At 46.5% G+C, this 26,657-nt stretch overlaps 1 protein-coding gene across 3 annotated transcripts in view; it reads right to left on the bottom strand.

Annotated features, from left to right (window-relative positions):
- The window catches only part of LOC146859658 (astacin-like metalloendopeptidase), a 450,020-nt gene that overhangs the window by 265,624 nt on the left and 157,739 nt on the right, over nt 1-26,657 (bottom strand). For all 3 annotated transcript variants that reach the window (XM_085646718.1, XM_085646720.1, XM_085646719.1), the window contains one exon: nt 22,049-22,189. In XM_085646718.1, the coding sequence (XP_085502844.1) occupies nt 22,049-22,189 (141 nt within the window). The remainder of the gene's footprint in view (nt 1-22,048; nt 22,190-26,657) is intronic.

Genomic DNA, 26,657 nt, shown 5'->3' with positions numbered 1-26,657 from the left:
ATCCTCCATCACAAGGTCCGGCACAACCCGATTGGCCCGCTCCTTTTTATCTAGCCACGCGATCAATTTCCCGGCCTTGTCCCCGACGTCGTACAGACGGCCCCGCTGTTCCCTACTCAGGGCTTTGGCCGCATCCGTCACGAGGGCCCTGTACTCCGATTGTTTAAGGCTCAACTTGTGCAGCGCCTCCGATGTGACCTCCCCTTCCAGAGCCAACTCTAGGTCCGCGATCTCCGCCTCAAGCTGGGCGACCTCCGCGTCTCTACGACGCTTGGCCGCTGTTATCAAGGAGAGGGCCTCACCCCTAATCACTGTTTTGAACGCTTCCCACAAGGACACCGCCGAGGTGACCGAACCAAGGTTTTCTTGAAAGTAGCGGTCGACCGCCTTCAGTACCGCACTACGAGTCGCAGGGTCCCTGAAGTACCACGGGTTAATTGGGGCCACCCTACCACCCACTCCTCTGCCAACATCCATACAGATCCACACCGGGGAATGGTCAGAAATACCTCGTGCCATGTGCCTGGACTCAGAGACGAAGGAGGCGTGTGCAGCTGGGGTAAGGACATAATCGATTCAAGAGAGACTGCCATGCGCCCCTGAGTGGAAAGTATATTGTCGTTGTGTGGGATGCAACAGTCGCCAACAATCAACCAGCCCAAGGTTATCTATAAAATCAGGAAGCCACTTCTGAGCCTCCCCCGTACTCCTCTGCGGGTGTCTGTCAAGCAGGCCAGAGCCAACCGCATTGAAGTCGCCACCCACCACCAACAGTCCTTCTGGGAGATCCAACAATGTCCTCTCTAAGTCCGCTAGTGTAGAGGGCTGCAAAGCAGGAGGGACATAAACCGACACCAGGACCAGGGTTCTGCCCTCCCACCGCCCCGCTACTGCCGCAAAGCGCCCCCTATCGTCAACGGTAGTGGAGTCAACCTCGAATGGCAGGGAGGACCTGACTAGTATTCCCGCCCCTCTAGAACCCGAGGAAAACCCGGAATGTGCAACAAATTTATAGCCTTTACGATTGAGTGCATAGCACGTGTTGCCAATCAAGTGCGTCTCTTGCAATAAGACAATATCAGGGGTACATCGCTTCAGAAATTGCAGGACAATCCCACGCTTTATACGATCCCCCAAGCCATTTACATTCCAACTGAGTATTTTTAGGCCCCTACCCCCCATCCCAACATGTAAGGAGACCACCATCCCCCGCATGGAACCAGACCCGAGTCACGGAAGCTTGCATCTTTACGCCTTGCATAACAAAAAACAACAACAACCCCAACAACAACCCACATCCACCCCCCACCCTGCACCCCTGCGTAAGCTCTAAAGTGCCCCCCAACTTGCAGTGTGCCTGTCGCCCCTTAAACTACTAATCTACGAAAAGAACCCCAGAGGAGGAAAAGGCTCCCATACTGCCCCCACTACCCCCCGGAGTATCAACCTCCCGGAGAAGCCGGAGTCCTAGTACTTAAGTCCTGGCTCAGTGTTCATCCCCACCACCATCTGCGCCACCGGAGCGTTCCACGCCAGTCCGTCCTTGGGGCAATGTGTCCAGCCAGTCTCCGACCATGTCAGGAGACTCAAAAAAGAAAGTCCGCTCTTCGAACACCACCCGCAGCCTGGCCGGGAAGAGCATGGCATATTTTAGTCCCATCTCACGTAATCTTCTCTTGACCGCCAGGAAGCCTTGCCGTTGCTTCTGCACCATCTGGGTAAAGTCCGGATAGAAACTTACAGTAGTGTTCTGGAATGGCAGCGGGCCGGCCACCCGCGATGTTTGCAGAATGGCATCTCGGTCCCTGAAGTTAAAAATCCTGGCTACAATCGGCCTCGGGGGGGCCCGCACCTTGGGCTACCCGCCAGAGACTCTGTGGGCCCGTTCGACAGCAAAGAACTTACTGAGGCCTTTGGGCGCCAAATGGTTCACCACCAGGTCCTCCACGAACAGGTCCACCGACTGCTCCTCCGAATTTTCCGGGACCCCAATGATGCGCACGTTGTTGCGCCTTGCACGGCCTTCGAACTCTTCCAACCGTCGGGCGAAGTGATCATTTGCCGTCCGCAGGGTACGGACTTCCTGCTGAAGGCCGGAGACGTCGCCCAGGAGACCGGCAGTCTTGAGGTCCAAGGACTGAACCCGCTCATTAGTTTTCCCCAGGTCAGCCCGAACCAGATTGACGTCAATCGATATGGCATCCACTTTTTGTGCCAGGGTCTCAAATTGTTGTCCAATCGAGGTCTTCATCCCTTCGATGGCCCCCATAATATCTTGCAGAGTCAGTTCTGTAGGGGGAGGTTTCGCGTCCTTCGAGGCGTCCAGTATCGGGCCCGATCCGCCCGGAGACCCCTTCTGGTGGGCATACCGGTCCATGTTGTTAGTCTGGGTGTAGCTGCCCCGCCTGGTACTCTTGGGCTTCTGTTTGTCGACGTCCGATTTGGTCGACATCGCAGTCTGCCTTGTAGACACTCTCCTTGCCCATACAGAGTAATCAACCATGCGACCAGTGGCTGGCACTACGCACGCCCCGTCCCGGGCGCTGTGGAGACTGGAAGGCGAAAGCGAAAGTGAAAGTGGAAACACCTCCCCTCCGCCGACCCGTCCCCAGCCCGGCCGCTGTTGTTCAATTAGTGCACGGGCACTGTGCCAACGCAAGGCCCGGGCACCGTGCGGGGAGTAGGCCACAAACTTCCAGGCAGTACAACTTCGGTCTCCGGTGGGCGATTTCGATCCGGACAGCGGCTCTCGCCTCAGCAACAACTCCCCTCCAATATTCCGGGCATCAAAAACAGGATAGTAGACAGGATAGCTGCCGGAGGGAGCGAGGGTCTCGGGAGCTCTAGGCTCACGCGGCCATCTTGATCACGCGCTAAGCTCCTCTCCGGTTTTAAGCTTTCTTAATATGGTCTGAGTGCTGCACAATCCAACACACACTCGCTTAAACACACACACACACACACACACTCATCAATAAGAACCTGACTGTGATACTAACACTAACATACAGACACAAACAATGACTTGAGACACTGACTGGCATGAGTATACTGGGGCAAGGGAAGTCACCTGGGGAAACCAGGACACTGACATGGTGACAATCAAATGGAACCACAGTCACTGGGACATGAGCTCTGGTGCACTTGGATAACGAGTGACAAGCTGATCGTATTAGACCAGAGGTCTTCAATATGTGGGGCGCGACCCCCAGGGGGGCTGTGGAGGCATTGGAAGGGGGTCCTGTTCTTCATTTGCTAAAAGAAAACGTCCCAGACGGTTACTTCCAGTAGTTAGAATTCTTTCCCTGGAGTGTTATTCAGGGACTCTCCTGTGCTGTGAAATCGAAGCCAGGCAGACAGCTAAACATGCCTTTCTACCAGTGTGTTGATGGCCTGAAAGAAATGCAAATGTGCACAATGAGTTAATCTGCAAATGTAAAGGACATATTTTATATGTAGCTACCAGACGGTGAAATAACTAAAAAACGTACGTATGTTTTAATTATGATGAAGGATGTACAGCTACCTCCAGTTACATGCAGCTGTAAATGCCAAGCTGTCATCATCCAGTAAAATATAGTATTGTGTTCCTCTAATGCAGTACAATAAAGCCCATGCCTTACAGCTATTATACCAAGGGCCACTGGAATTATGTGATGGTGCGGCCGCAGGGATTTTAGCATATTATAGATTTGCTGCATTTGCCACATAATCCATCATCTGCGGCATAATCTGCTGATTTTAACGAAAAATGTATTTTCTCAAAAGATGAAAAAGTTACTAAAAAGCAGCACCAGGTGTTGCTGCTCAGTAGAAGCCCTTTTGTAAAGCTGTACTGGTTACCTTTTGTTGTTTCTTGCTATATTTGGGTGTTAAACTGGTACTAATGAGGTGCAACCACAGATTTACAGTTTCTCTGGAGAACATTTATGGTTGACAATGATAAGGAGTACCAGGTTCTAGAAATTTTGGGCGGTAGGGCGTACTTACGCCTAAATAATTTTGATAGGCGGTCCCTTCATCAAAAAGTTTGAAGACCACTGTATTAGACTGACATGGAAATAGTCACAGGAACTCTGATACGAGAAACACTGGGAAACAGGGCAAGGGAACACTATTACAGGGTCAATGACATTACGATAGTGACATAGACAAAGGGAAACTGGCACATGGATAGTAATATGAGAATGGAACTGCGGAGACACTAGGACTAACAGTGAAAGATTGACACCGGGACCCTAAAATGGGAACAGTGACATGCAAACACTAAAAATAGAATGCTGACAATGGAGCAATTGTGCATGAACACTCGACAGGGTCAGGCCATCATATGGTACACATACACTGACTGTGAGATCCTGACACCGAGACACTAACTTAGTGACATGGATATGGGGTTAGTTCTTAAGACACCCACAAAGAGACCATACAATTGATAATGGGACACTGACAAAGGTACATGGATACATTGTGTTAGTGACAGTGAATCACTGGCATAGGGTTACTTATATGTGTACATTCACAATAATTTACTGACATGAACAGAGGGACCCTGATACAGGACAAAGGTGCAGGGACACTGAAAAAGGCTGATTGATGTGCTAAGAAACACGGGGGCACATGCGCATGGACCCAGCGAAACGCAAAGATGTCATCAAGAGGACACTGGCACCATGACAGTGATGCTGCAATGCTTATAGAGCGCCTTAATGGCCTCAGATTTTCTTTCAATCCACAAGAGCCTACTCTCATTAAAGTACAAATGCCCAATGCTATCCTTTGGAAAAAAACATTACTATTCAGAGATATGCGATCACCCCAACTATGTAATGTGTGTACTTTTTAGGTCTCGCCTAGTGTTGCAGCGCGAATGCGCTGTCATTGCTTTGCGAGGCATACAGTTAATACTGTAGTGTTTAAGCTTTCGTGGAAGCTCCGTCCACTCTCTGCCCATTGGCTTTTGTCTTAAATGCTGCCTTCCAATTGGTTTAAGGCTTGTTAGTCCTTCCTCATTCATCATTTGTATCCTTCCACGGCTATTGGTCCCTTTGCTCCTAACACTATTTCCTTTTAGGTCTCGCCTAGCGTTGCAGCGAGAATGCGCTGCAATCGCTTTGCGAGGCATGCAGTATATACTGTAGTGTGGAAGCTTTTGTGGAAGCTCAGCCCACTCTCTGCCCATTGGCTTTTGTCTTAAATGCTGCCTTCCGATTGGTTTGAGGCTTGTTAGTCCCGCCTCATTCATCATTTGTATCCTTCCACGGCTATTGGCCCCTTTACTCCTAACACTATTTTCTTCCGTCTCCCCACCCCACCGCCCCCTCCCTCAGTCTGTGATTTCTCACCCTTCACAGCCCTCCCGCTCCCATTTGTGGCACTTCCGAAATAAGCGAGTTCAGGATGCGTGCTGTACAAAAACTTCTCGTGTTTAATGAACTAGATTTTAATGTTACTATAAATAAAATAAGACTCCAGGCAACATTCGGGGTATGCATGGCAACTGATGCCTCTTTGTTCACAAATGTCATTGTTGTCGGGTGGGAGGAGCGGCATTGTTTTAACTCATGCTTAAAACTAGCACTTTTAATAACTTCCTCTCAATTCAGTGCTATAATCTTGTGTACTGAGGTGACACGCTAAAGAAATACACTTTTTTGAATTCTGAAGAGACATTATCGCACATTTACATCATGTTTACTGTATGATTAACATGCCGATCATTTTCACGGCTCGCCCACTGGCTTGTATACGCTTGGCTCGTCTCCGGCTGGCTCTACCTGCTAATTAATATATTAGCTTGCGCACCTCTAACAAAAAGAGATGAATAGATACATGACAGTGAGCCCGGTAGATGGGCGAGAACTAGACTGGTGCAGACAAACAGACAAAGTCAGTCTCCATTGCTTCACGTCAGAATCATCACTTTCAATAACCTGGAAATCTGCCGGCAACTCCTGCATGCCCCAACCTCATCCCCCTCACCTATTCTTAGCAGAAGCGGCAGATTCTGAGCTGTGCCCTGCTGGTGCAGAGGAGCACGGCAGAGTCTGTAGAAGCGCTGAGATCCCTAGCCTCTCCAGGCGGGCACCTAAGCCTTCCGTGTGCCTTCACACTCAGGATAAATGAATAAATTTTGTTCTGTGCTTTAGTTGCCCCTCTGTGAGTACTGTCTGGTAGATGAAGCTCTGTGTTAATAAACACATTCAGAGAGGTGGTTGTGTACAAACAAACAACAACCACAATACCTTACGTTTTGAACGTGTAGTTAAATACCTACTCATCGAGTACCTCATTGGCTGATCATTCCATGGCACTACCAAAATTACATTTGGACACATTTGCTCAACTGTAAACCACTCCCTTCTATGGGTCATTTAACTACTTGGGGCTTTGGGGTTAGGTAACCTACTTTGGATGCTTTGTAAAAGAGTAAATACACATGTTTTGCAATGAAACTAAGCAACCAGTACTGTCTAAAACACTGTGAAAACTGACATGCATTCTGGCATTTTGTTTAGTTAATATCGATTTACTCATAGATGTGAGTAAAGTACTCTTAATATCTCAATGAAATCTGCACACTTTTAACTAATAGCACCGGGCGACCTTTGACAACAAGGCAATTAATAAATTTTAATGTACCCCCGAAGCCCCCATGCCCCGCCCCATTGGTAAACTTCATTGCCTCCCAGTGTTTGGGGGATAACCAAGATGCAGGAGAGGGAGTCAAATAGTCTAGAAAATGAATTCGGATTCACATGCTCTGATCCCGATTACGTTGGTTAGTCTGTAAGCACTACTTTTATTAATGAGTTTCGCATTGAGTTTATGAATTATAAATTATAAATTAGTTTATGAATGAATGAGTTTATGAGTAATAAATTATAAATTCGGCAACGCCCCCGGGACCTGGCCTACCCGGGGGCCTCATTTAAATGAAGCGCTTCCTAGCCTGAAAAGGGAGAAAGGGGAAGTAGCCAGAGCCCGTTAGCAGTCATTGACATCAGCCAGTGTGCTTTGTGAGTATTGGGGACAAAACTGCTGAGAGGCAGATGAATATGAGTCATAACTATATTGTTGGTAACCCCCTCTGTAAGAAGGATGTTCTCTTCCATTAGCACCTGAAAGGGCAATTTCCAGTATTAAAGTGTGCCCAATGACTTATCTGTGTCAGTGTCTCTTTTAATGGCCTCTAGGCCTTCACCAATATACTTGCCAAAAAGGGTAGATCCAAGATCTTGTTTTGGACCTCAGGTCCAAAAGAGGTAACTTTGAGCCAGGTCTGTCTCCTTAACACAGCAGTTAAGGAGTTGTATAAATGCAGAAATGGCAATGTTCATGGCACAAACCATCACCTTTGATGATGTGCGCTCATCTTCCTGTAGAACTCTTTTGGCCTCTGCTTTGATGTCCTCCGGGAGTGGGTCCAGATAAGTGGGAAAATCGTACCACATTTGGCGATCATATCGCCCAATAACTGCTAAGGAATTCCGTGCCCTTACAGTAAGCGCAGACATGGATGAAAAGCGCTTACCAATATTATCAAGGCGCCTCCTACCTTCTTTGTCCAGCGGTGCTATGGAGTTTTTAGATCTGTACTGGGTTTCTTGTGTGATAACTGAATCAGGCTTTGGGTGACCAGGGAGACATGCAGGAGCATCCTCTGTAGCTTCGTATTTTTTTCCTAAGTGACATAGAACCGCAGTCATCATGGCCAGATTCTTCATGACCTTTGAGTCCTCATCCCATATGTAACTGACAATGAGCATAGCTCTTAAACTCTTCTGTAAAGGCTCCTTGAGATCATACATTAAGCAGCCCGTCTGTGTAGTGGGCATGGGCAGGTCAAACCTCACCTCTTTGCTGCTCTTTTTAGCAGATTATGGAATCCCCCAATGTCTTCCAGTGGGGAATCCACTGGATTTGACAATGGGGAAGATGGTGAAGGCAATAGATAATCATATCACTCCATGTCGGGGTTGTGTGCTCCCCCTCTTCTCTGTCGTCATCGGAAGTTGTTGGGTCCTGGAGGAGAGCTGTTTGAGGAGTACGCTTACTGACATAGGCAGCAACAATGGTCTATGCTGTGGAGTAGATGGCTGTACAGATGGAGATTTTACAGCTGAGGAAACTTGTTCAGTAGTAGTTGAAGTTGGTGGAAAACGCTTTCTATAAACTGAGAGCATGAATTGCTGGTCTGTAACTAACCCTTTTTCTTTTGGTATTGGTGATGATATTGATCTTGAGGGCGTAATATCCTTGCTCCCCATATTTACCCTCATCATAATCATCCTCCGGGCACACAACGTGCAACTCAGAAGGGCTGTGTACAACCCAAAAGAGCCTCTCCTCATCCGAATTGTCTTCATCCAAGAGATGGATTGGTAACAATGGTGACACCTAACTTGGAGAGGTATGTGCAGGAGTTAACTGTTTTTCTTGTTTTCCATTTTTGCTCTCGTCGACTGGGTCATCCACAATGTCATTGATAAGGATGGCAGCAGCGACATCAAGAGAGCAGTGTGTTCTGTCAACAGGAGCTCTGTCATTGTCGATGGGGGAGCTGTCGTCGTCGATAGAGGATGGATTGGTGACAATGGTGACACCTAACTTGGAGAGGTATGTGCAGGAGTTAACTGTTTTTCTTGTTTTCCATTTTTGCTCACGTCGACTGGGTCATCCACAATGTCATTGATAAGGATGGCAGCAGTGACATCAAGAGAGCAGTGTGTTCTGTCAACAGGAGCTATGTCATTGTCGATGGGGGAGCTGTCGTCGTTGACAGAGGAGCCGTCTTCACTGTCGTCATCGATGAGATCGAAGCGATCTTCCTCATTGACGTTCTAGGCGTATGGGCCATCGACAAGGATGTCATCATTGAGAAAGACAATGCTGTAGTTAGAGTAGAGACAATGGTCTTGGTCGCTGTCGTAGACTGCACTGTGTATGTCTTCGTCGGCGTCGCCGCCGATGATGACATTTCCAAGGAGGGAGAGATGCTTGTTGATGTTCTGTCAGTAGATTGTGCAGATGATGGTTTCTTGAAGGAGTGAGAGACCTCAAAAGGTGGTATAGGTGGCTCAGATCTAGCTTTTTCAGGTCTTTTTTTGCAGGATAAAGATGGCTGTTTTTTACTCCTTTTAGCTGACAGGAACCTCATCCTCCTGAGGAGATTTTGAAGGACTGCACTCTCTGTAAGACCCATGAGTGGTCTTTTTTAGGCTTATTCAGGCTGCTCCAGAGAAGTGTGAGAATGAGATGATCTCTCCCTATTCTGCGATGTGTTTGAAGAGGCTAAAGAGTCCTCACTGTCTTCATCAGACACTGGCTCCTTCCTGGTCTTAAGTTTTTGGAGCCAGATCAGCAACCGCCCTTCACAGTCCTTCAAAGTCTTAGAAGAAAAGGTACGACATACCATACATTCTTTGTCCTTATGTGCTGGATAAAGGCAATATATGCAGTCCTGATATGGGTCATCCGAATGAAGCCTTTTCTTTCCACATGTAGAGCAGGCCCTGAAAAGGCTCTTCTTTTTTAATCTGACATGATGAAGCCAGAATTAAAGCCAATAAATACAGACAAGTTGGTTTTAAGAATAATCTGTAGATCTCTGAGGAAAATCAGAAGATTTTGAATGGTTTAGGATAGTTGGGAATAGGTATAACTGAGCATAGCTCAGTGGAGACGCCCTACCACGGGGAGCAATAGAAATTCTGAGGTAATGGAGCTACTCACAGGAGTGTTTTACAGGGCAGGGCAACATGATTGTTTGAAACCTAAGCTTTTTTTTTTTTTTTTAAATGACTATGATATGTTACAAAACTGGAGGGCCTAGGGCCTTTCTAGTCTATGATGAAAATTCTATTGCTAGTATAAGATACCGTGGGCCTTTTATGTCGATGACAGGTAATGATTCAAGCATGGGAATTAATGAAAGTTCCAATACTGGTGTAAATAATGGGGGCGTGGGGTCATTATCACTTAATCTCCGTACACCTTAAAACAAAAAAAGTACCAGACCTTGTGAAATGCAACTGGCGCTTTTGTAAAGCGCATCAATACCTTTGGGTCAGTCGAGTTTGCTCTCTCTATAAAATTCTCCCAAAAATGTATCTGACATCGTGTAAACTAAACTAAAGCTCATGTAAAGCACTCTAAAACCTTTGGGTCGCTCAAGTTCACAATATATAAACAAGCGTCAGAGAAAATGCGACAGGAGTTTCCCAAGCTTTGCCCTTAACTGAGCTGCAAGGTTGTGCTGCTGAAGGTCCGGTTACCGAGGATCACTAAAGCAACAAGCAGCGAAGTGAGAGGGATTTGGGGGAAATCCTCGTACTATGAAGTCAGAGAAAATTAAAGAGGCGATTTTGAAAACAGCGCATGAAGCGTCTGATATTTCATCTCGGTATTTGAACGGTGAGGGGTGCCGAAGCTGAACCACCGAAGATGGACAAACAGTGACACGAGCAAGAACAAAGAAAGAATAGTCCCCCTAACGAACACATAAACACTGAAGCGTAATGTTAACAGTTATTGGGTGGTGCTTTGTGGGTGGAAACGGAACACAACAAGCACTGGAAAGGCAGAAGGTCTCGCATTTGTTGGAGTTATTGGCATTGAAAATTGGCAATGTTATTTACTATATGGGCACAGAGAACTGTTTGAATCTTCTTTTGATGCTGTTAATATAAACTGAATACTTTAAAATTGATGAATGGGTCCAGTTTGTTATCTTTAAGGATTTACTCTGTTGATGATTGGTTGTGCAATAATGCTACATAATTGATTGCTCCCCTCTGAACCTCTGCTCTTTATATGCCAACAGTGGGAAGAGCATGGCCTGAGTCCTACTGTGGCTTCAAACCTGGCATCTGCATGCACAGGTCTGGGAAGCGGCTCCAGCCCTGGCGTGCTGGTGCAGAGGGGCGCTGTGGGGGGGTTGAGGCCCCAATCAGAGCATATTAGCTGCTGCAAAGCTTCTCGAGGCAGACAAGAACTGCAGCCCGTGCAGTGTTGCTGGTATGCACGGGTCTGTTGTGCACAAAAGAATGGGCAGACCCACATGAGTAATGATAATGGACCTGACTGTTTGATCTGGTGTTGGAAAGAATAATGTTAGCCTGCAGGCAATAAAGCCTTGACAGGGTGAAAAAGTCAGCCTCTGAGTATCCTATACTGAGCTCTGGAGCCCTACCCCCCCGAACAAAGAATCTCTAAATAAATGCACAGACGCCTAGAGTGTGGCTGTGCACCACGCAAGTGCTACAACAAGAAAGGGGGTATTTGCCACTATACACTTTTTTAGATAGACATCACAGTGCATGTGAATAGCCCAGCAACTAACGGATGGTAATGGTGAGTGTGCCAAAAGCCTGCAGGAGAGACTACAGCAGGTCTTGCTGACAACGCAAGCGCTGTCTTAGGCTCGACCTAAGAATGGATACAGAACAAGAGCTCATAGAGGTAGCAGCTCTAATATGGTTACCTACATGTACTTCACCTCATGAATCTCGCTGCAAAAATAATATTTGAGCAAGAGCACCCACTGATTAGCTCACACTCTCTTCATTGAACGAAATTACGCATTCAGCTGAACACTGTATAATATGTCACATTGCTGTTTTTGCCAATGCTTTTTGGCTTTAAAATGTATCCTATTCTGTTTGTAGAGGCAGTCTTGTGTTGAATTGACCGTCCCTCTAAAGGTCAACGCTCTGACAGCATCTGAGCCTCTTTCAGGCTCCCAGCCCCAGGGCTTGGCGAAGAGGGGGTGTCTAACATTTCCCTCCCTCTGCAGCTTTCTGCAGTTGTGTTCCCTTAGATTCTTCAAACGAATCTTTCGCATTCAGTAAATTATCAGCAAAGCTTCTCTGAACTAGAATAAAAGGCACAGATCTCTACTTCCTCAGAGGAGCTGTTCCTTTTGTAACCCCGACCTTACATAGTCTTCTTGAATAATGCAGAGCTGTGTTCTTTTGTGCTCTCCTGGGGCCACGGGATCTGCCTGTCCTAGGGCCGCCACAAAATGCCCAACTGGCATCGAGCTGCAGAGAGGGCATGCTTTAATTATGTGATTTTAAGGGGAATCCATTATGTACTGAAAAGATGCTGAAATGTTGCAACTTATCTGCAAGGCTCCTCTGTCGAGAAAGTAAAATGTATCTCTCTTAAAAATGCAGGAAATAGAGAGAGGTGATGTTTTTGATTCTGTTGCCTTATGTTTACAAATCCCCTTTTTCTGGGTTTTTGACGCAAATGGGGAATACAGAAAGTGCATGGGAAACCAAGAGAGAGTGGACTCAAAAGCAGCCCACAACATGTGGTCGGAAGAACACGGAAATAAATAAATAAAACATACATTTACAGAAAATAAGGATGGACACGCTGGGATGAGAGCAGATGTGGTCTATATTACAGGGGCTCGGGTCTCATTAAGAGATCAGGAACAGCTCCACGTTTATAGTCATGCTGACTTCATTATCTGGATCCCTTGATTATAACCACCAGCGTGTCGCGGATTCCTAACCGCTCCCTTCTCCTCTCCCCACAGGACTCCTCCCGGTTCCTGTACAGCTGATCGGGCCCCGACCCTGCAGCGAATATTCAATTTCCAAACCCCCCCTCCCCCACTGGATGGTGAGTTTCCGACAACGCTGCCCCCCCTGTCATCGTTTCTCCCTTTTCCTTCCGACTGTCCTCACTCTTATCGCGCCCTGCATCTATTCACAGATTTCACTTGTACGATCAGCCCTACACAGCTGAGGTCCTATGACGCCTTCCTGGCTTCTTAAATCGTCCCTTCTTCCCGCGTGCACTGATCTCTTCGTGCCACAGATAGGCTGTTCTTACATCTACCTTTCCGCCCTATGATTCCACCGTCCCCTGCCGCTCTGATACTTACCCTTGTACACACAGCACTCATCAATTGGCTACCCGGTCCTGATGATCATCCTAACTTGAAAGGATCGAAACGCCGTCGACCCTCCCATATCAGCAAAAATCTTTTGGCGCACACCGTACTTTGGTTCTCGGAATCGCTGAAAATCATAGCCTATCTTTTCAAAATAATCATGATGTGAACCAATAATTCTGTATATATTATATTTTACTCTTCACCTTGCGCCCTGCGCTGTGTTTTTCTCACGTTGTCACTTGCGCCATCACGTTTTATCACAAGCACAATGTGCACTTATTTTGGGTTGCCACTGCATACATGCTAAGAAGGCAGCATTTCTGAATGGCCCAGCAAAGAACAAATGGTAATGATGGGTGTGGCAATAGCCTACAGAAGAGATTACAACAGGTCTGGCAGACAGCGCAAGCGCTGTCTTAGGCTGGAACTAAAAAGGAGGGACAAAGAGGAAGGATTAACCACTAGTAAGCAAGCATTTCTGAACAACAATCTAAGGGACGAAAGAAAAGGCAATGGGCGGGCTGTAAACCCACAGAGGGAATACAGCATGTCTTGAAGATACAGCGCATATGCTGTCTAGGCTCGACCTAAAAATTAATGTGTTCTTGTGTAATGTAACTGGTGCTTATAAAAAGTGCTCTAATACCTCCGGGTCGAGTTTACAATATATAAAACTGAAATTAAAAGACAAGAGGTAAAATTAGTGAAATGAAAGGGCAATCAAAAGAACTGTAAAACGAATAACACCAAGTCCTCCCTAAAAAAAGGCTAACAAAATTACTATAACAGCACTCTGCAGTGTCTATAGCAGCTTCTCTAAACAACTGATAGGGTCTTTTGGGTGGACGCTCCGTGAGCCCTAGAGCACCCCAAACCTCTTTTGAACACAACAGAGCTGCTCTGAACTGAGTTAGATTTAGGCCCAGATGGACAAACGCTTTGCATTGGGTTTATGTAACTTTTTTTACGCAAAATGGACGCAAAGTCATCAGGGGGGATTTATTAGCTAGTAACGCAATGTAATAAAAAGTCGCCTAATGCGCCTCCTTGGGTTACTATGAGTTAGGTAGGGCATTCCTTGGATGGTTCATGAGTGTTTACATTGGTTTTGATGCAAATCCTTATCTACAAAGAATTGTAGACAGAGATTTGGGCAAAAATCTTGCACTTCGAGGAAGATACCAAGATGTTAAATGTTTTCATATCTCCTCATGTTTTGCACTTTGCATGCATGCACACATACAAAGTGGGTAAATCCTTAAAGCATAGGTGTTGTACTGGAAAAGTCTCGTTCAGAACAAGACCTATACTTCTGACAACACAGACACCCTTGCATTATGGCAGAAGGGTGCCTGCGTTGGTACATGGCTGCCTAAAGTGCATCAGAGCAGGGAGAGAGTAGAACAGCACCACATCTGCTCGCTCCCTTTCCGCAAGCACAAAGCAGCCACTTTACTTGCTGCCCTGCTTTAACATTTAGTCTACTGTGAGAGAGAGAGCTTGAACTGACCTGCAACTGCATGAGTCTCACTCGTAAAGGTCTGCCTCTAATTTGATAATTCATGCCAACAAAAGCATGCACAAGCTAGACCTCTTGGCTTTGACATTGCCTGACTTTACATAGATCCTGTTTAATTAAGCAACCATTTGTTTGGAAGAAACTGCCTTTCTAAAAATAATTGTAGCAATATATTCTATTCAGAAAAGTGCCTATTTTGCAGTGCCTGCTGGAGCTTATACAGTCAAGTGAGAATGCTTTCTGTTGTCTGATAAGTAAGTGGCGCGTGCCAAACTTCTTTGTAGCCAGCTGTGTTCTCTTTTCGAGTGTGTCAGAACGGTGAAGGGTTCTTTAGAAAAGGGTCCTGGCTCATGGAGTTCAGCAACTTAGATTTCACCTCACTGCTGCACAGCATTGGGAGCCAGGCTGCCCCACCTGGACGGGGGTGAAACTGATTTACATACGCCAGGTACACCGTATGAAAGGGCACCGATGAGCTAGCATGCTGGAATGCTGCCAGAGCACCACCAAATAGTGCTCCATTTGTCATGAAGTTTGTGAATATCATTATGTTGTCATCTAGTGGCCCAGCATTTTCTGTTATGTCAAGTCATTCGCTCTTCCGTGGCCAATGCTGGCAGAGGTCAACCGCCCAGTATGGAAACCACAGGATTTCTCAAAAGGCTAGTGAATCTCAGAGTGAAAGGTGACTGATTCTGCGCCTTCCTTAGCGGCATTCCAGTAGCACCAGCCTGTCAAAAAAGCTCACAATTTTCCTATAAATCTATTGTCTTATTATTGCCTATTGGGGCATTTTGGCAACATCTGTGGGGTGAAGCACTCTATTGATCTATTGCCTAATCAATGTGCAACTACCCATATGAAATGAAAAAGAAGACACAGCACGTCAGTGAGCCAGGAACAACGAAAGTAACTGGTTCACACAGAGAGAAATTAATGGAGCTAGCATGGCAAAGGGGAGGTCCGGGAAGGATTAGTTACTTACCTGTAATCTTAGTTCTCTTCCAGGGGTATGCTCATCAAAGTCATAAGCACTGAATAATCCCCGCCCATGTGCAGGATCCAGGAGCAAATAAAAATATACATATATATGTGTATGTTGTGGGCACAACTGTCTAGCACTTCCGCGACATACACATATACATAAATAAACACATAAATATGCAGCCTAAATTAGTTCCAATAGGGCAAAATGCCAAAATTACATAGGTTTTTTTTGTACAAACATAATCTCCTACATACACCTTGTAATAGAGAACATACACTGTAATAGTGTCATACAAGAAACCTTTATTTTCAACACAGAAAAACAGGTAGCAGACAGTTGGCCCATAGGCTGCATAGATGAATAAACGTCACAGTACAGTAAAAAATTGGCACCTTGCCTATAAGGCTTCCAAGACCCTGGAAACTGTGCCCTTAAGACCTCCAGGAGCCCCTCTGTTCCCATCATGCACCACATGTGACAGTTAGGTCAATTCTTTTTTGCGTTGTACTAACTTGAAGCAACCTGAGTATAAGATGCAAACACCACATTAACATACTATAACTGCTCGTTCGGGGAGGCGGGAGGGTTGCTTATGACTTTGATAAGGATACCCCTGGAAGAGAACTAGGATTACAGATAAGTAACTAATCATTCTCTTCCAGGGGATACTCATCAATAGTCATAAGCACTGAATAGAGTAGCAAGCCCATACCCACTACCTCGCGGACGAGCAAGCAGTATTTAAAAACAGGTAACAGCGCATCTTAACATGACATCAGGCAAATACATTTCTCAGTGAGGCTTGCCCAACATGGGCATCCGCCTGTGTATCAGAGTCTAAGCAGTAATGGCGAGTAAAAGTATGAACCGATCGCCAAGTCGCTGCTTTACAAATTTCTGTCATAGGAAAATTTCCAAAGAGGGCCGTGGTAGAGGCTTTCCCCCTGGTAGAATGTGCTTTGGGTTTGCCCTGAAGAACCTTGTTAGCTAGTTGGTAGGACAAAGATATGCAAGAAACTATCCATCTAGAGATGGATCTTTTGGAAGCAGCCGAACTGGTATTTATGGCACCATAGTTAACAAACAACCGGTCCGTCTTTCTCAAGGACTTGGTTTTGTCTAGATAAAATTTCAGTACCCTCTTGAGGTCTAAAGAATGGAGGGACCTCTCCGGAAGAGTAGTGGAATTGGGAAACAAATTTAGAAGAGTGATAGTCTGATTGATGTGGAAATCCAAGACCACCTTAGGTAGAAAGCTCGGATGGGTTCTCATAACCACCCTGTTTGCATGAAAATCAGTATAAGGCTCTCTACAACACAAGCCTGGATTTCACTAACCGTGCAGGCAGAAGTGATGGCAACTAAAAAAGCAGTTTTCCATGATAAGTGCTGCAGAGATGCCTTGTGAATCGGCTCAAAAGTAGCACTCATAGGTTTTGTAAGGACTATGTTGAGCTCCCAAGGAGGAGATGGAGATCTCACTGGGGGGTAAACCTTTTTTATCCCTTCAAGGAAATCTTTTACCACTGGCATTTGGAAAAAAAGAGACTTGTGTAGGTGACTTCCTGTATGCAGGGATGGCTGCTAGATGCACTTTAATCGAAGAGAAATGCAGATCAGACTTAGCCAAATGTAATAAGTATGGCAACAGTACTCGCTCTTGACCCTGCACCAGATCATGAGCATTGTCCCTGCACCACAAGTAGAACCACTTCCATTTGAAAGTGTAGGACTTTCTGGTGGAAGGTATCTTGGCTTCCTTCAGGATAGTCATACCATTTGCTGGTAAGTCTAAGTGTCCGTATTGAAGGACCTCAGGAGCCATGCTGTCAATCTGAGGGATGAGAGATTGGGATGAAACACTCTCCCCTCGTTCTTGGACAACAAGTCTGGACGGCAAGGCAACCTCCGGTGTGGCATCTCGGATAATTGTAGAAGGTCTGGGTACCACCACTGACGCGGCCACTCCGGAGCTACCAGGATCATTCTGGTGTTTGTCCTGTAAAATGTGTTGATCACTGCAGGGATCAGCGGAAGTGGAGGAAAGGCGTACAGTAATGTCTAAGACCAGTTCATCAAAAGGGCATTCCCTCGTCATCCTGGTTGGGGAAACCTGGGCGCGAAGACGGGGCATTTGGTGTTGGCCGCGTCTGCGAAGAGGTCGATGTCTGGCACTCCCCATTGTCGGAAGATGTCTTGCGTGACTTCGCTGTTGAGCACCCAGTCGTGCACTTCGGAAGGTGAATGGCCACAATGCTGAGGTTCCTTGCAAGAAGCCACATTCAGATGTTCTGTGCCTACAGAGAGAGAGTTCTCGACCTGGTGCCCCCTGCTTGTTCAGATAGTACATCGTTGTGGTGTTGTCTGTCTGAATCAAGAGGGAGTTGGACTGGAGAGAAGGGTACAGTGACTTGAGAGCCAGGTGAACGACTCTTAACTACAGGAAGTTGATGTGATACCCTCGTTCTGCCTCTGACCAGAGACCTTGTACTTGAAGAGGCCCCATGTGCACTCCCCAACCCTGCAGGGAAGCGTCCGTGAATAGAGTCTGAGCGGGAACGTCTTGGTGGAATTGAGGTAGAGTCACACGGTCTTCCTAGCGACCTGAGACTTGCATCCACTGTTCCTCCAGAGACTGCTGTAGAGGACGCATGTTCAATCTGGCATTGGGGACGATGAATACGCAAGAGGCCATGGAGCCCAACAGCAACGAAACCTGTCTGACTGGGGGATGACGGGCGCTGAGGGGATCGCAACATTTGTCTCTGATTGATGATAACCTCTCTTCCAAAGGACACACGCTTGCCTTTGCGGTATCCAGTGAAGAGCCTGGGTGATGGATTCTCTGTGTCGGAATGAAGACCAACTTCTTGAAGTTTACTTGAAGCCTCAGCGTGCTCAACAGCTGGAGATAGTAGTTGAGGTGATTCTGAAGCAGAGAATGTGTGGGACTCTTCAGGAGCCAATCGTCCAGATAGCGTTAAATGAAGATTTTGCGTTTGCGTAGAAATGCTGCCACCACCGCCATGCACTTCGAGAACGTTCGGGGGGCTGATTTGAACCCGAACAGTAGAACTCGGAATTGAAAATGTTGATGGGTTACCTGAAAGCAGAGGAAGTTTAGATGTCTTTTGGACACCGGGATATGGAAGTAGGCGTCCTGCAAGTCTATAGCACGCATCCAGTCTCCCTGATGAAGATGAGGGAAAATCTGGTGCAGAGCCAAGATCCGTAATTTTTCCTTGCGGATGAATTTGTTCAGGAGCCGCAGATCGAGAATTGGTCTGTATTCTCTGGTCTGTCCTCTTTTTTCGACCAGGAAGTAACCAGAGTAAATGCCTTGTCCTTGCTGTTGCTTTGGAACATACTCTATGGCGTCTTTTTGCAGAAGACTGTCCACCTCTTTTTGCAACAGTAGGAGATGTTGATTGGATCTTCTTTGAGGAGGAACTGAAGGAGGTGGGGCCTTGAACCTCAGCAAGTATCCATTTTGCACAATATTCAGCACCCATTTGTCATTTGTTATTGATCTCCACTCTTCCAGATGAAAAGTGATACTTCCTCCTACCGGAGTAGCTAACGGGCGTGGAGGAAGCCTCTGCTCATTGCTTGGCTGGTTGCTAAGCAGTTGAAGCCTGCTGCCTGTTGTTTCCTCTACCTCTACCAGGTTGTCTTTGATGGAATTGCGACCTCTGCTGTTGTTGATTTTGGGATGACCACTGAGGGGTTTGAACCCTCTGTTGGAAGGAACGCCTGTCGTAGGGGCGGAAACGTTTGCGGAATTCTTTCCACTTCTCTAAGCCAACAGCCTTCACAGTGTCCAATTCAGTTTTCATTTTGGCCATCTCATCATCCGCATGAGACCCAAACAGTGAAGACCCATTGAATGGAAGGTTGACAATCCTCCGTTGAGCATCTGGTTTCAGGCCTGTGAGACACAGCCAGGCCGAGCGTCTGGAACAGATGCCGTGCAAATAGCCATGTGCAGCCAGATCCGATGAGTCTGCACCTGCACTTATCACCTGGTTCACCACCAAGCCCCCTTCTTGCAGTATCTCCTGAAAGTCCTGCTGAGCTTTTCTCTGGAGTTTGTGTGTGAATCTGGCAAGGGAATCCCAGAGAGACCTGTTGCACCTCCCTAGGAGAGCTGAGGCACTGGCCACCTTCATAACGGAGGCAGAGGTATTACACATCCTCTTGCCCAGTGAGTCCATATTTTTGCTGTCTTTCTCGGTAGGGGCTGACGAGGAAGAAGTCGCAGAATGTGCCTTCCTGGCCGCCGCCACAATGACCGAGTCTGGTGGGGGATCAGAGCGTAGGAAAAGCGGATCCCGATCCAGGGCTTTATATTTCTTGGCAATACGTGATGGTACTGTGCCCACTGTGGAAGGAGTTAAGCAAGTATGCCTAGCCAGCTCTAAGAAGCGTGGGACTAGAGGCAGTAGAGACCTGGTTCACGATCGATGGTGTAAAGTCTAAAAAATAATGGATGTGGAGACTGTCGGGACTGACATACTGATGTTGAGCTTGATGTTGAGCTTTTTGGCTCCTCTGCAGAGAACGCCAGCAAAAGTTCCGATGTCGTTAATCGGGGACACTCTGGATGGTGGTGTTGCAGACAGAGTTGGCGAATAGTCCTTGATCGAAGATCTAGTGGATGTGGACCACGGTGGTGACCTTTGTCTCCTCCGCTTGGGAGAGGAAACATGATGCAAGCGAGACCGCTCCCGTGACCTCGTGTGGCAAGAGGATGGGGATCTTCACCTTCTTGAGGTTCTTTTCGGAGAGACCCTCGATGATGTCATTGTAGGAGCACCCCTGGGAACTCTCGACGGAGGTTAGGTGCGAGAATAATCTGAATTTGGATTTCCCTGATCAGCACCGGTACCTTCCAGCCATCTTGGCAAAAGATTGAAAGGATGAGACTTCTTCGCTGCAACCGGAGAGCCCTCTGGCAAAATCTGGACAATGTTAATGCCTGGGGATGATGAAGGTCTTCTCGACATCGAACGTCGTGACCTCGGCATCGACCTTGCCCTCTCTGTCACCACCTCCGAGACGACTACAGGGTTTCTGTCTCTTGATATCAACCGATGTCCCGACTACGACACCGTCTGTGCCGTCTTTGACGTCGATCTCCTGGACGGCGAGATACTGGCAGACCCTCGTCTCTGCGAAGATCTCGACGTTGTCCACGACATCAAACGCCCACGCAGGCGGGTAGGAGATTTCAACGTCGATCGTCTCTGGCGCTTCTTCGACGTCGACTTTTTCGACAGTGAGCGCCTTGACTGCGACGGTGATCTCGACGTCGTCAGTCGGTAAGCTCTTGGCAGAGTCTTCGCCGGTGAACCCCTCTACGCCGACCTCCGAGAAGGCGGCGGAGTGTTCCTCGCCATCGACGGACGTTTCGACGTTGACCGGTGCTTGTCAGGTCTCTCGGGACCAGTATACTTTGAGCCCGAAGTATTTCTCGGAGTCTACTTACTTTTATGCGACGGAGAGTGTTGTCGTCTCGACGGCGATCTGTCCCTCGACGCTGAAGAGTGTCTTGCCTGCTTCTTCGACGGCGATCTCGACGGCCAACAGTCAGGAATCTGTTTCCTTCTGGACACTGTATGCCTTTTTCGGTGTTCATGATGAGAGGAGGGCTCTAGGGAGCCCCCAGGCCACTTTTGTGATGACTTTTTCCTCTCTCCAGCAAGGCATGGAGTCTATTCTTCTCCCTGTCACAAAGAGTCCTTTTAGAAAATCGCTGACAATAATTACAAGTATCAAGCTTATGTGAAGATGGCAAACACATGATGCAACACAGAGTGTGGGTCCGATTTTGACACCTTTTTACCACATGAAGGACATTTGTTGAATAATGCTGGCATTCTGACAGAAAAAATTAAGGTAAATTGTCAGAAAGGTTTAAGAAAAGACACCCAGCAGTCAAAAATGTTCAAAAACAAGAGAAAAAGCCAATTTCTGACTAAAGATAATCAAAAACTGTCGAGCTCAAGCTCCAGGATCCTCACAGAAGGAGCCGGAAAAAAGAACTGACCTAACTGTCACCTGTGGTGCATGATGGAAGCAGAGGGGCTGCTGGAGGTCTGAAAGGCACGGTGTCCAGGGTCTTGGAAGCCTTTAATTCAAGGTGCCAGGTTTTTACTGTACGGTGACGTTTATTCATCCATGCAGCCTATGGGCTAACTGCCTGCTATTAACTGTTTTTCTGTGTTGAAAATAAAGGTTTCTTGTATGACACTATTACAGTGTATGTTCTCTATTACAAGGTGTATGTAGGAGATTATTTTTGTCCAAGAAAAACCTATGTAATTTTGGCATTTTGCCCTAACGGAACTATGTTAGGGTGCATATTTATGTGTTTATTTACATGTATATATGTATGTCGTGGAAGTGCTAGACACTTGTGCCCACAACATACACATATATATGTATATTTTTATATGCTCCGGGATCCCGCACATGGGCGGGGATTATTCAGTGCTTATGACTATTGATGAGTATCCCCTGGAAGAGAAGTGGCCCATCCGACTTGGCGTCTCACAAGAAAGCATACAGTACACTCACATGATGTCAAATAGCTTCAATAGCCAATACAAAGGGAAAGGAGACTCACTGTAAGAAGGGGAGATGCTGTAGGGCACATGGACAGCCCCTGAGCTGGACTTGGGCCAATAACAGGCAGTGGCATCACACTGTAGAGCGCTGTGGCCATTGTTAATGGCAATGTCCCCTTGTTTCATTGGCTGCGTGCTTCCTGTGTGGAGGATAAAAAGAGAAACATCAGCTTTCCTGCAAGAGGCATCACTCAGACCCAGAGGGCAGGCACTTGTGTAAGTTAGTCCCGATGGGTTGTAGTGCAAAGGGTCAATGACTCAATCTATAATCCATACTCTGTGAAATTAGTTAACACGGATTGACAGCATGGAATGACCTTATGATCAAGACTAGTTGTGTAGGATGCACTTCTGATCTGGACTGGCAGCTTAGGATATTCTTTTGATCTAGACTGTAAGTGTGGAATGCCCTTCTGGCCTAGACTGACACCTTGGGGTGTTATTCCCAGCTGGACGGGCAGCGATGGATGCCATTATGCCTAGACCTGCAGCGTATGATGCCCTTCTGACCGGGACTGACTGTGTATGTTGCTCTTCTGACATGGACAAGCTGTAGAGGATGCTCTTCTGATCTGGACTGGCAGCTTAGGATGCTCTTCTGACCTGGGCCGGCAGCATGCAATGACCTTCTGACCTGGGCTAGCTGTGCTTTTTTTACTTCGACCAGCGGCGTAGGATGCCATTTTAATCTGAACTGACAGTGTGGGATGACCTGGTCTGGAAGTGTTGGATGCCCTTCTGATCTCGACTGGCAGAGTAGGATGTCCTTCTAACCTGGATTGGCAGCATGGGACCTAGACTGGCAGTGTGGAGTGCCCTTGTAACTTGGAATTACAGTGTGGGGTTCCCCTCTGACCTGGGTGCCCTTATGACCTGGACTGGCAGTGTGGGATGCCCTTCTGACCCACATTGGCAGCATGGATGGCCCTTTAGACTTGGATTGGCAGTATGGAATACCCTTCCTAGTGGCACTGGCAGTGTGGGATGCCCGTCTGACTTAGACTGATAGTGTGGGATGCCCTTCTGACCTAGAATGGCAGAATGGGGTGACTTCCTGAAGTGGAGTGGCATTGTGGGATGCCCTTATGAAGCCACTCTTCTGATGTATGTGTGTGTGTACCAATGTCAACATCAGGTTTCATTCTCTTTAATTCCTGAGTCAATCTGGATTCATGTATGATAGGCAATGGCGAATAGTACTACAGTACGGCTCCTCTCTGTCCATTTAAAATCAAAGGCCCTTTTTCTTTCTCACCTGGTACTGACCCCAACTCTCCTCAGTGCAGAATCTCGCCCAGGGCATCACCCAATGTCCATGGTGTACCATAAGACCATTGCTTCCACCAACGACAGTCCTGCTGAGGGTCACATTCAACACCTTCTGACACGCCACACAAAACCCTAACTCTCATCAAGGATTTATCCTGTTGAGGGTGATTTCCATTGTTCCAGGTAATATTCAAGACCCTAATTCGATAATGGGGGACGCCAGCCCTTGGTCTTGCCCTATGTCCATAGCACTCCAAAAGAACCCTCTATCCATCAAGAATGAATCCTGCCCAGGGTCTCACCCAGTACCTCATGCACTCCACAAGGCTCCTTTTCATACCAAGGCAAAATACTGGTGATCCTGTCACCTCATGTCTACAACACTCCACAAGACCACTCAACTCACCAAGCAGACTCCTGACCATGGTCTCACCCAATGTCCCAGCACTCCAGGAGACCCTTCTCACCATTGAGAATCCTGCAGTGGGTCTCACCTATTGTCCCCGGCAGATCACTAGGTACCTAAGACACCAAAGGATATCCTACCCTGCATCTCATCCAAAGTCCATAGTCTGCCACAATACACTACTCCCATCAAGCAGCATCCTGTTGCGAACACAAGTCAACTCCCATGGCACACCAAAAAACTACTACTTCCAACAAAACTGAATTCTGTTGAGGGACACTTCTTTTTTTCGTGGTAGTCAACATGACCCCTAATCCCACCATATGTTACTCCTGCTCTGGGTCTCACCCAGTCTCACAGTACTTCACAAGAAACATCTTCTACTGAAGCGCCTCATAGTCTCAGCTTGGTAAACAGCAGAGGCAACAAATATGGACAGCACTTGGAATAGCTGTCACTGAGTGAAGGTTTCAAGGGATGTTTAAGGGATGTCAAAGGAGGTAGTCTGAGAGGTCTAATCTACCAAAACACTGGACACTGATAATTTAGGCCTCTGAATTCCAGCATTCTAGATGACAATTGCTACCCTCTTGGATTCCTGTTCTTTCTATGCATGAGACATCGCTAGCAGCCAGGGCTGCGCAGCCATCAAGGCAGGATCAATCTCTGGGTTTCACCGAATGCATTCAGCACACCACCGGAACCCTCTTACCACCAAGCCTATACAGGGCCTAACCAGAGTCTTACCCATTGTTCCCATCAATCTGAAGTATCCTCTTCCTACCAAGACAGAATCTTGTTTGAGTCTCACTCAACATTCCTGGAGACTACAAGTCGTCTGCTCTAATCAATGCTTTATTCTGCTGTGGGTCTCACCCAATGTCCCTAGCAGGCCACAAGAATTCTCTTCTCACCAAGATGAAATTCTGTCCTGGTTTCACACAATGTCCAAATCACACTACAAGACCACATTTGTCCAGGAACTCACCCATTGTTCTTGGCAGTTCACAAGACCACTGCCATGGTAAAAAATATTGTTGAGAAAAATATTGTGTCAAAAGTATAATTTATCACAGTATTGTGCTCCTATACTTATACTTGTAAGTACAAAATATAGGGGAAAAAATGTCGTTGACACTAACATTGTCCAAAAATACACAAAAATAACAACTTTTTAATATACATAGAGTTTAGATTAGTAAATGTTAAATATTTCATTATATACATTTAATATAATGTAAATTAAATAGATTCCACTAATATTAACCTGAAATTTACTATTTCCCTTCCATACAAGACAACAATAGGGAAAGTGTTGAATTCCAGAGAGGTTACATATACTATTCTCACAACTGCAAAGAGGTACATTTTACTATTCTTACTGCAGTCTTAGGAAAATTAAGTGAAAATACTTCACTTTAAATTACATATATGAGTAATCTTATAAGTTTAGACAAAAATATTACTCTTAGTAAAAAAAAATAGTTAACATTAAATATATACACATATATGTATTAAAAAGATAAACCAGGCAATTTATAGAATTACATACAATTAAATCGTATCATTAAATAATTGTTATGCAATTATTGATTAAATAGGTTTCCACCTTCTACCCCTAAAATCCTAGCAGCCCACAACTTAAGTATAGGTAAAATAAATAAGTGTTCCATAAATTAACTAATTAAAATCAATTAATTAACTAACAATTGTTAGAACTGGGGGTCTCTATTTGGCAGAGGTAGGTACCTTTGACCAAATAGGGACCGTTGCTTCAAAGTCAGGGAAAGGGGATTAAACTACTGGATAACCACTGCTCACCCCCTTGGACCATGAACCCCTGCGCCAGTGCCCCAATCTACTTCCGGTACACTGCGCACCACTGGAGCTACCTCAGATCCTTGAACCTCCTGGTGTAAATTAATCCCCTCCAAGTCAGGTGCCACATCTCTGGGTGTGTGTACTACTCCCTCAGCACTAGAAAATGCAATTTTTCTGCCACCATCTGAGCTGGATTCTACCTCCAACTCAGCAAAGCTCACTTTCTGAGCTACACACATTTCTTGTTGCTGGGCTGAGGCACTCAAGGCCTCCAGCGTCTGGAGCTCCAAATCAAGCTCCCTCATCCTCAACTCATGTTCCATTCTCATTCTCTCCAAGGACAACCTGTTATTCTCTGTTTCCATCTGACTCTCCCTCTTAAGCTTAGCCATCTCCAGCTTGTGTGCCCTATTTCTATCCCTGTCTTCCAGCTCTCTGGGGGACAGGTCTTTGGAAGATATACTACTGCCAGGTGGGGACAGTACCCCTCCCCTGGCTGGAAACACTGGCCTATCCAGTTGCTCATCTGCATCCCCAGCTGGCTCCACCACTAATTCAGGGGCATTTCTTGCTGCTACCCAGGCCCTCAGCGCCTTTTGGTAGTCATCCTTTTTGGAAATGCCTGGTGTAGCAACTTTCAATTTCTTGCAGAGATGCTTGAGCTGTTCTCAAAGTGTAGTTTTCCAACTCTCTTCCTCAAAATCTAGATTCATAGATGCAACAGATGCTGGCCTACTCATGGCAGTAAGAATTGGCAGATCTCAGGAAAAAATAACAGTCCAAGGAAAAAAAATCTACAAAAAAAGTATGTGGTTGCGTTTGGTCTGCACTCGTTAGTAGTGTACACCAATTACTGTATATGAGTCACACATGCAGGGCCAAATCCTCACCGCTGACCACCAATGTTAGAACTGGGGGTCTCTAGTTTGCAGAGGTAGGTACCTTTGACCAAATAGGGACCCTTGCTTCTAAGTCAGGGAAAGGGGATTACACTACTGGATAACCCCTGCTTACCCCCTTGGAAGCTTGGCACGAGCAGACAGGCTTATCTCAGAGGCAGTGTGTTAAGCATTTGTGAACACACACAGTAATACAGTGATACCACTACAGAT

The sequence above is a fragment of the Triturus cristatus genome, chromosome 3_1 (genome assembly GCF_964204655.1).
Source record: "Triturus cristatus chromosome 3_1, aTriCri1.1, whole genome shotgun sequence".
NCBI lineage: Eukaryota > Metazoa > Chordata > Amphibia > Caudata > Salamandridae > Triturus > Triturus cristatus.
The sequence above is the reverse complement of the archived record's forward strand: the minus strand, read 5'-3'. Positions and strand labels throughout refer to the sequence as shown.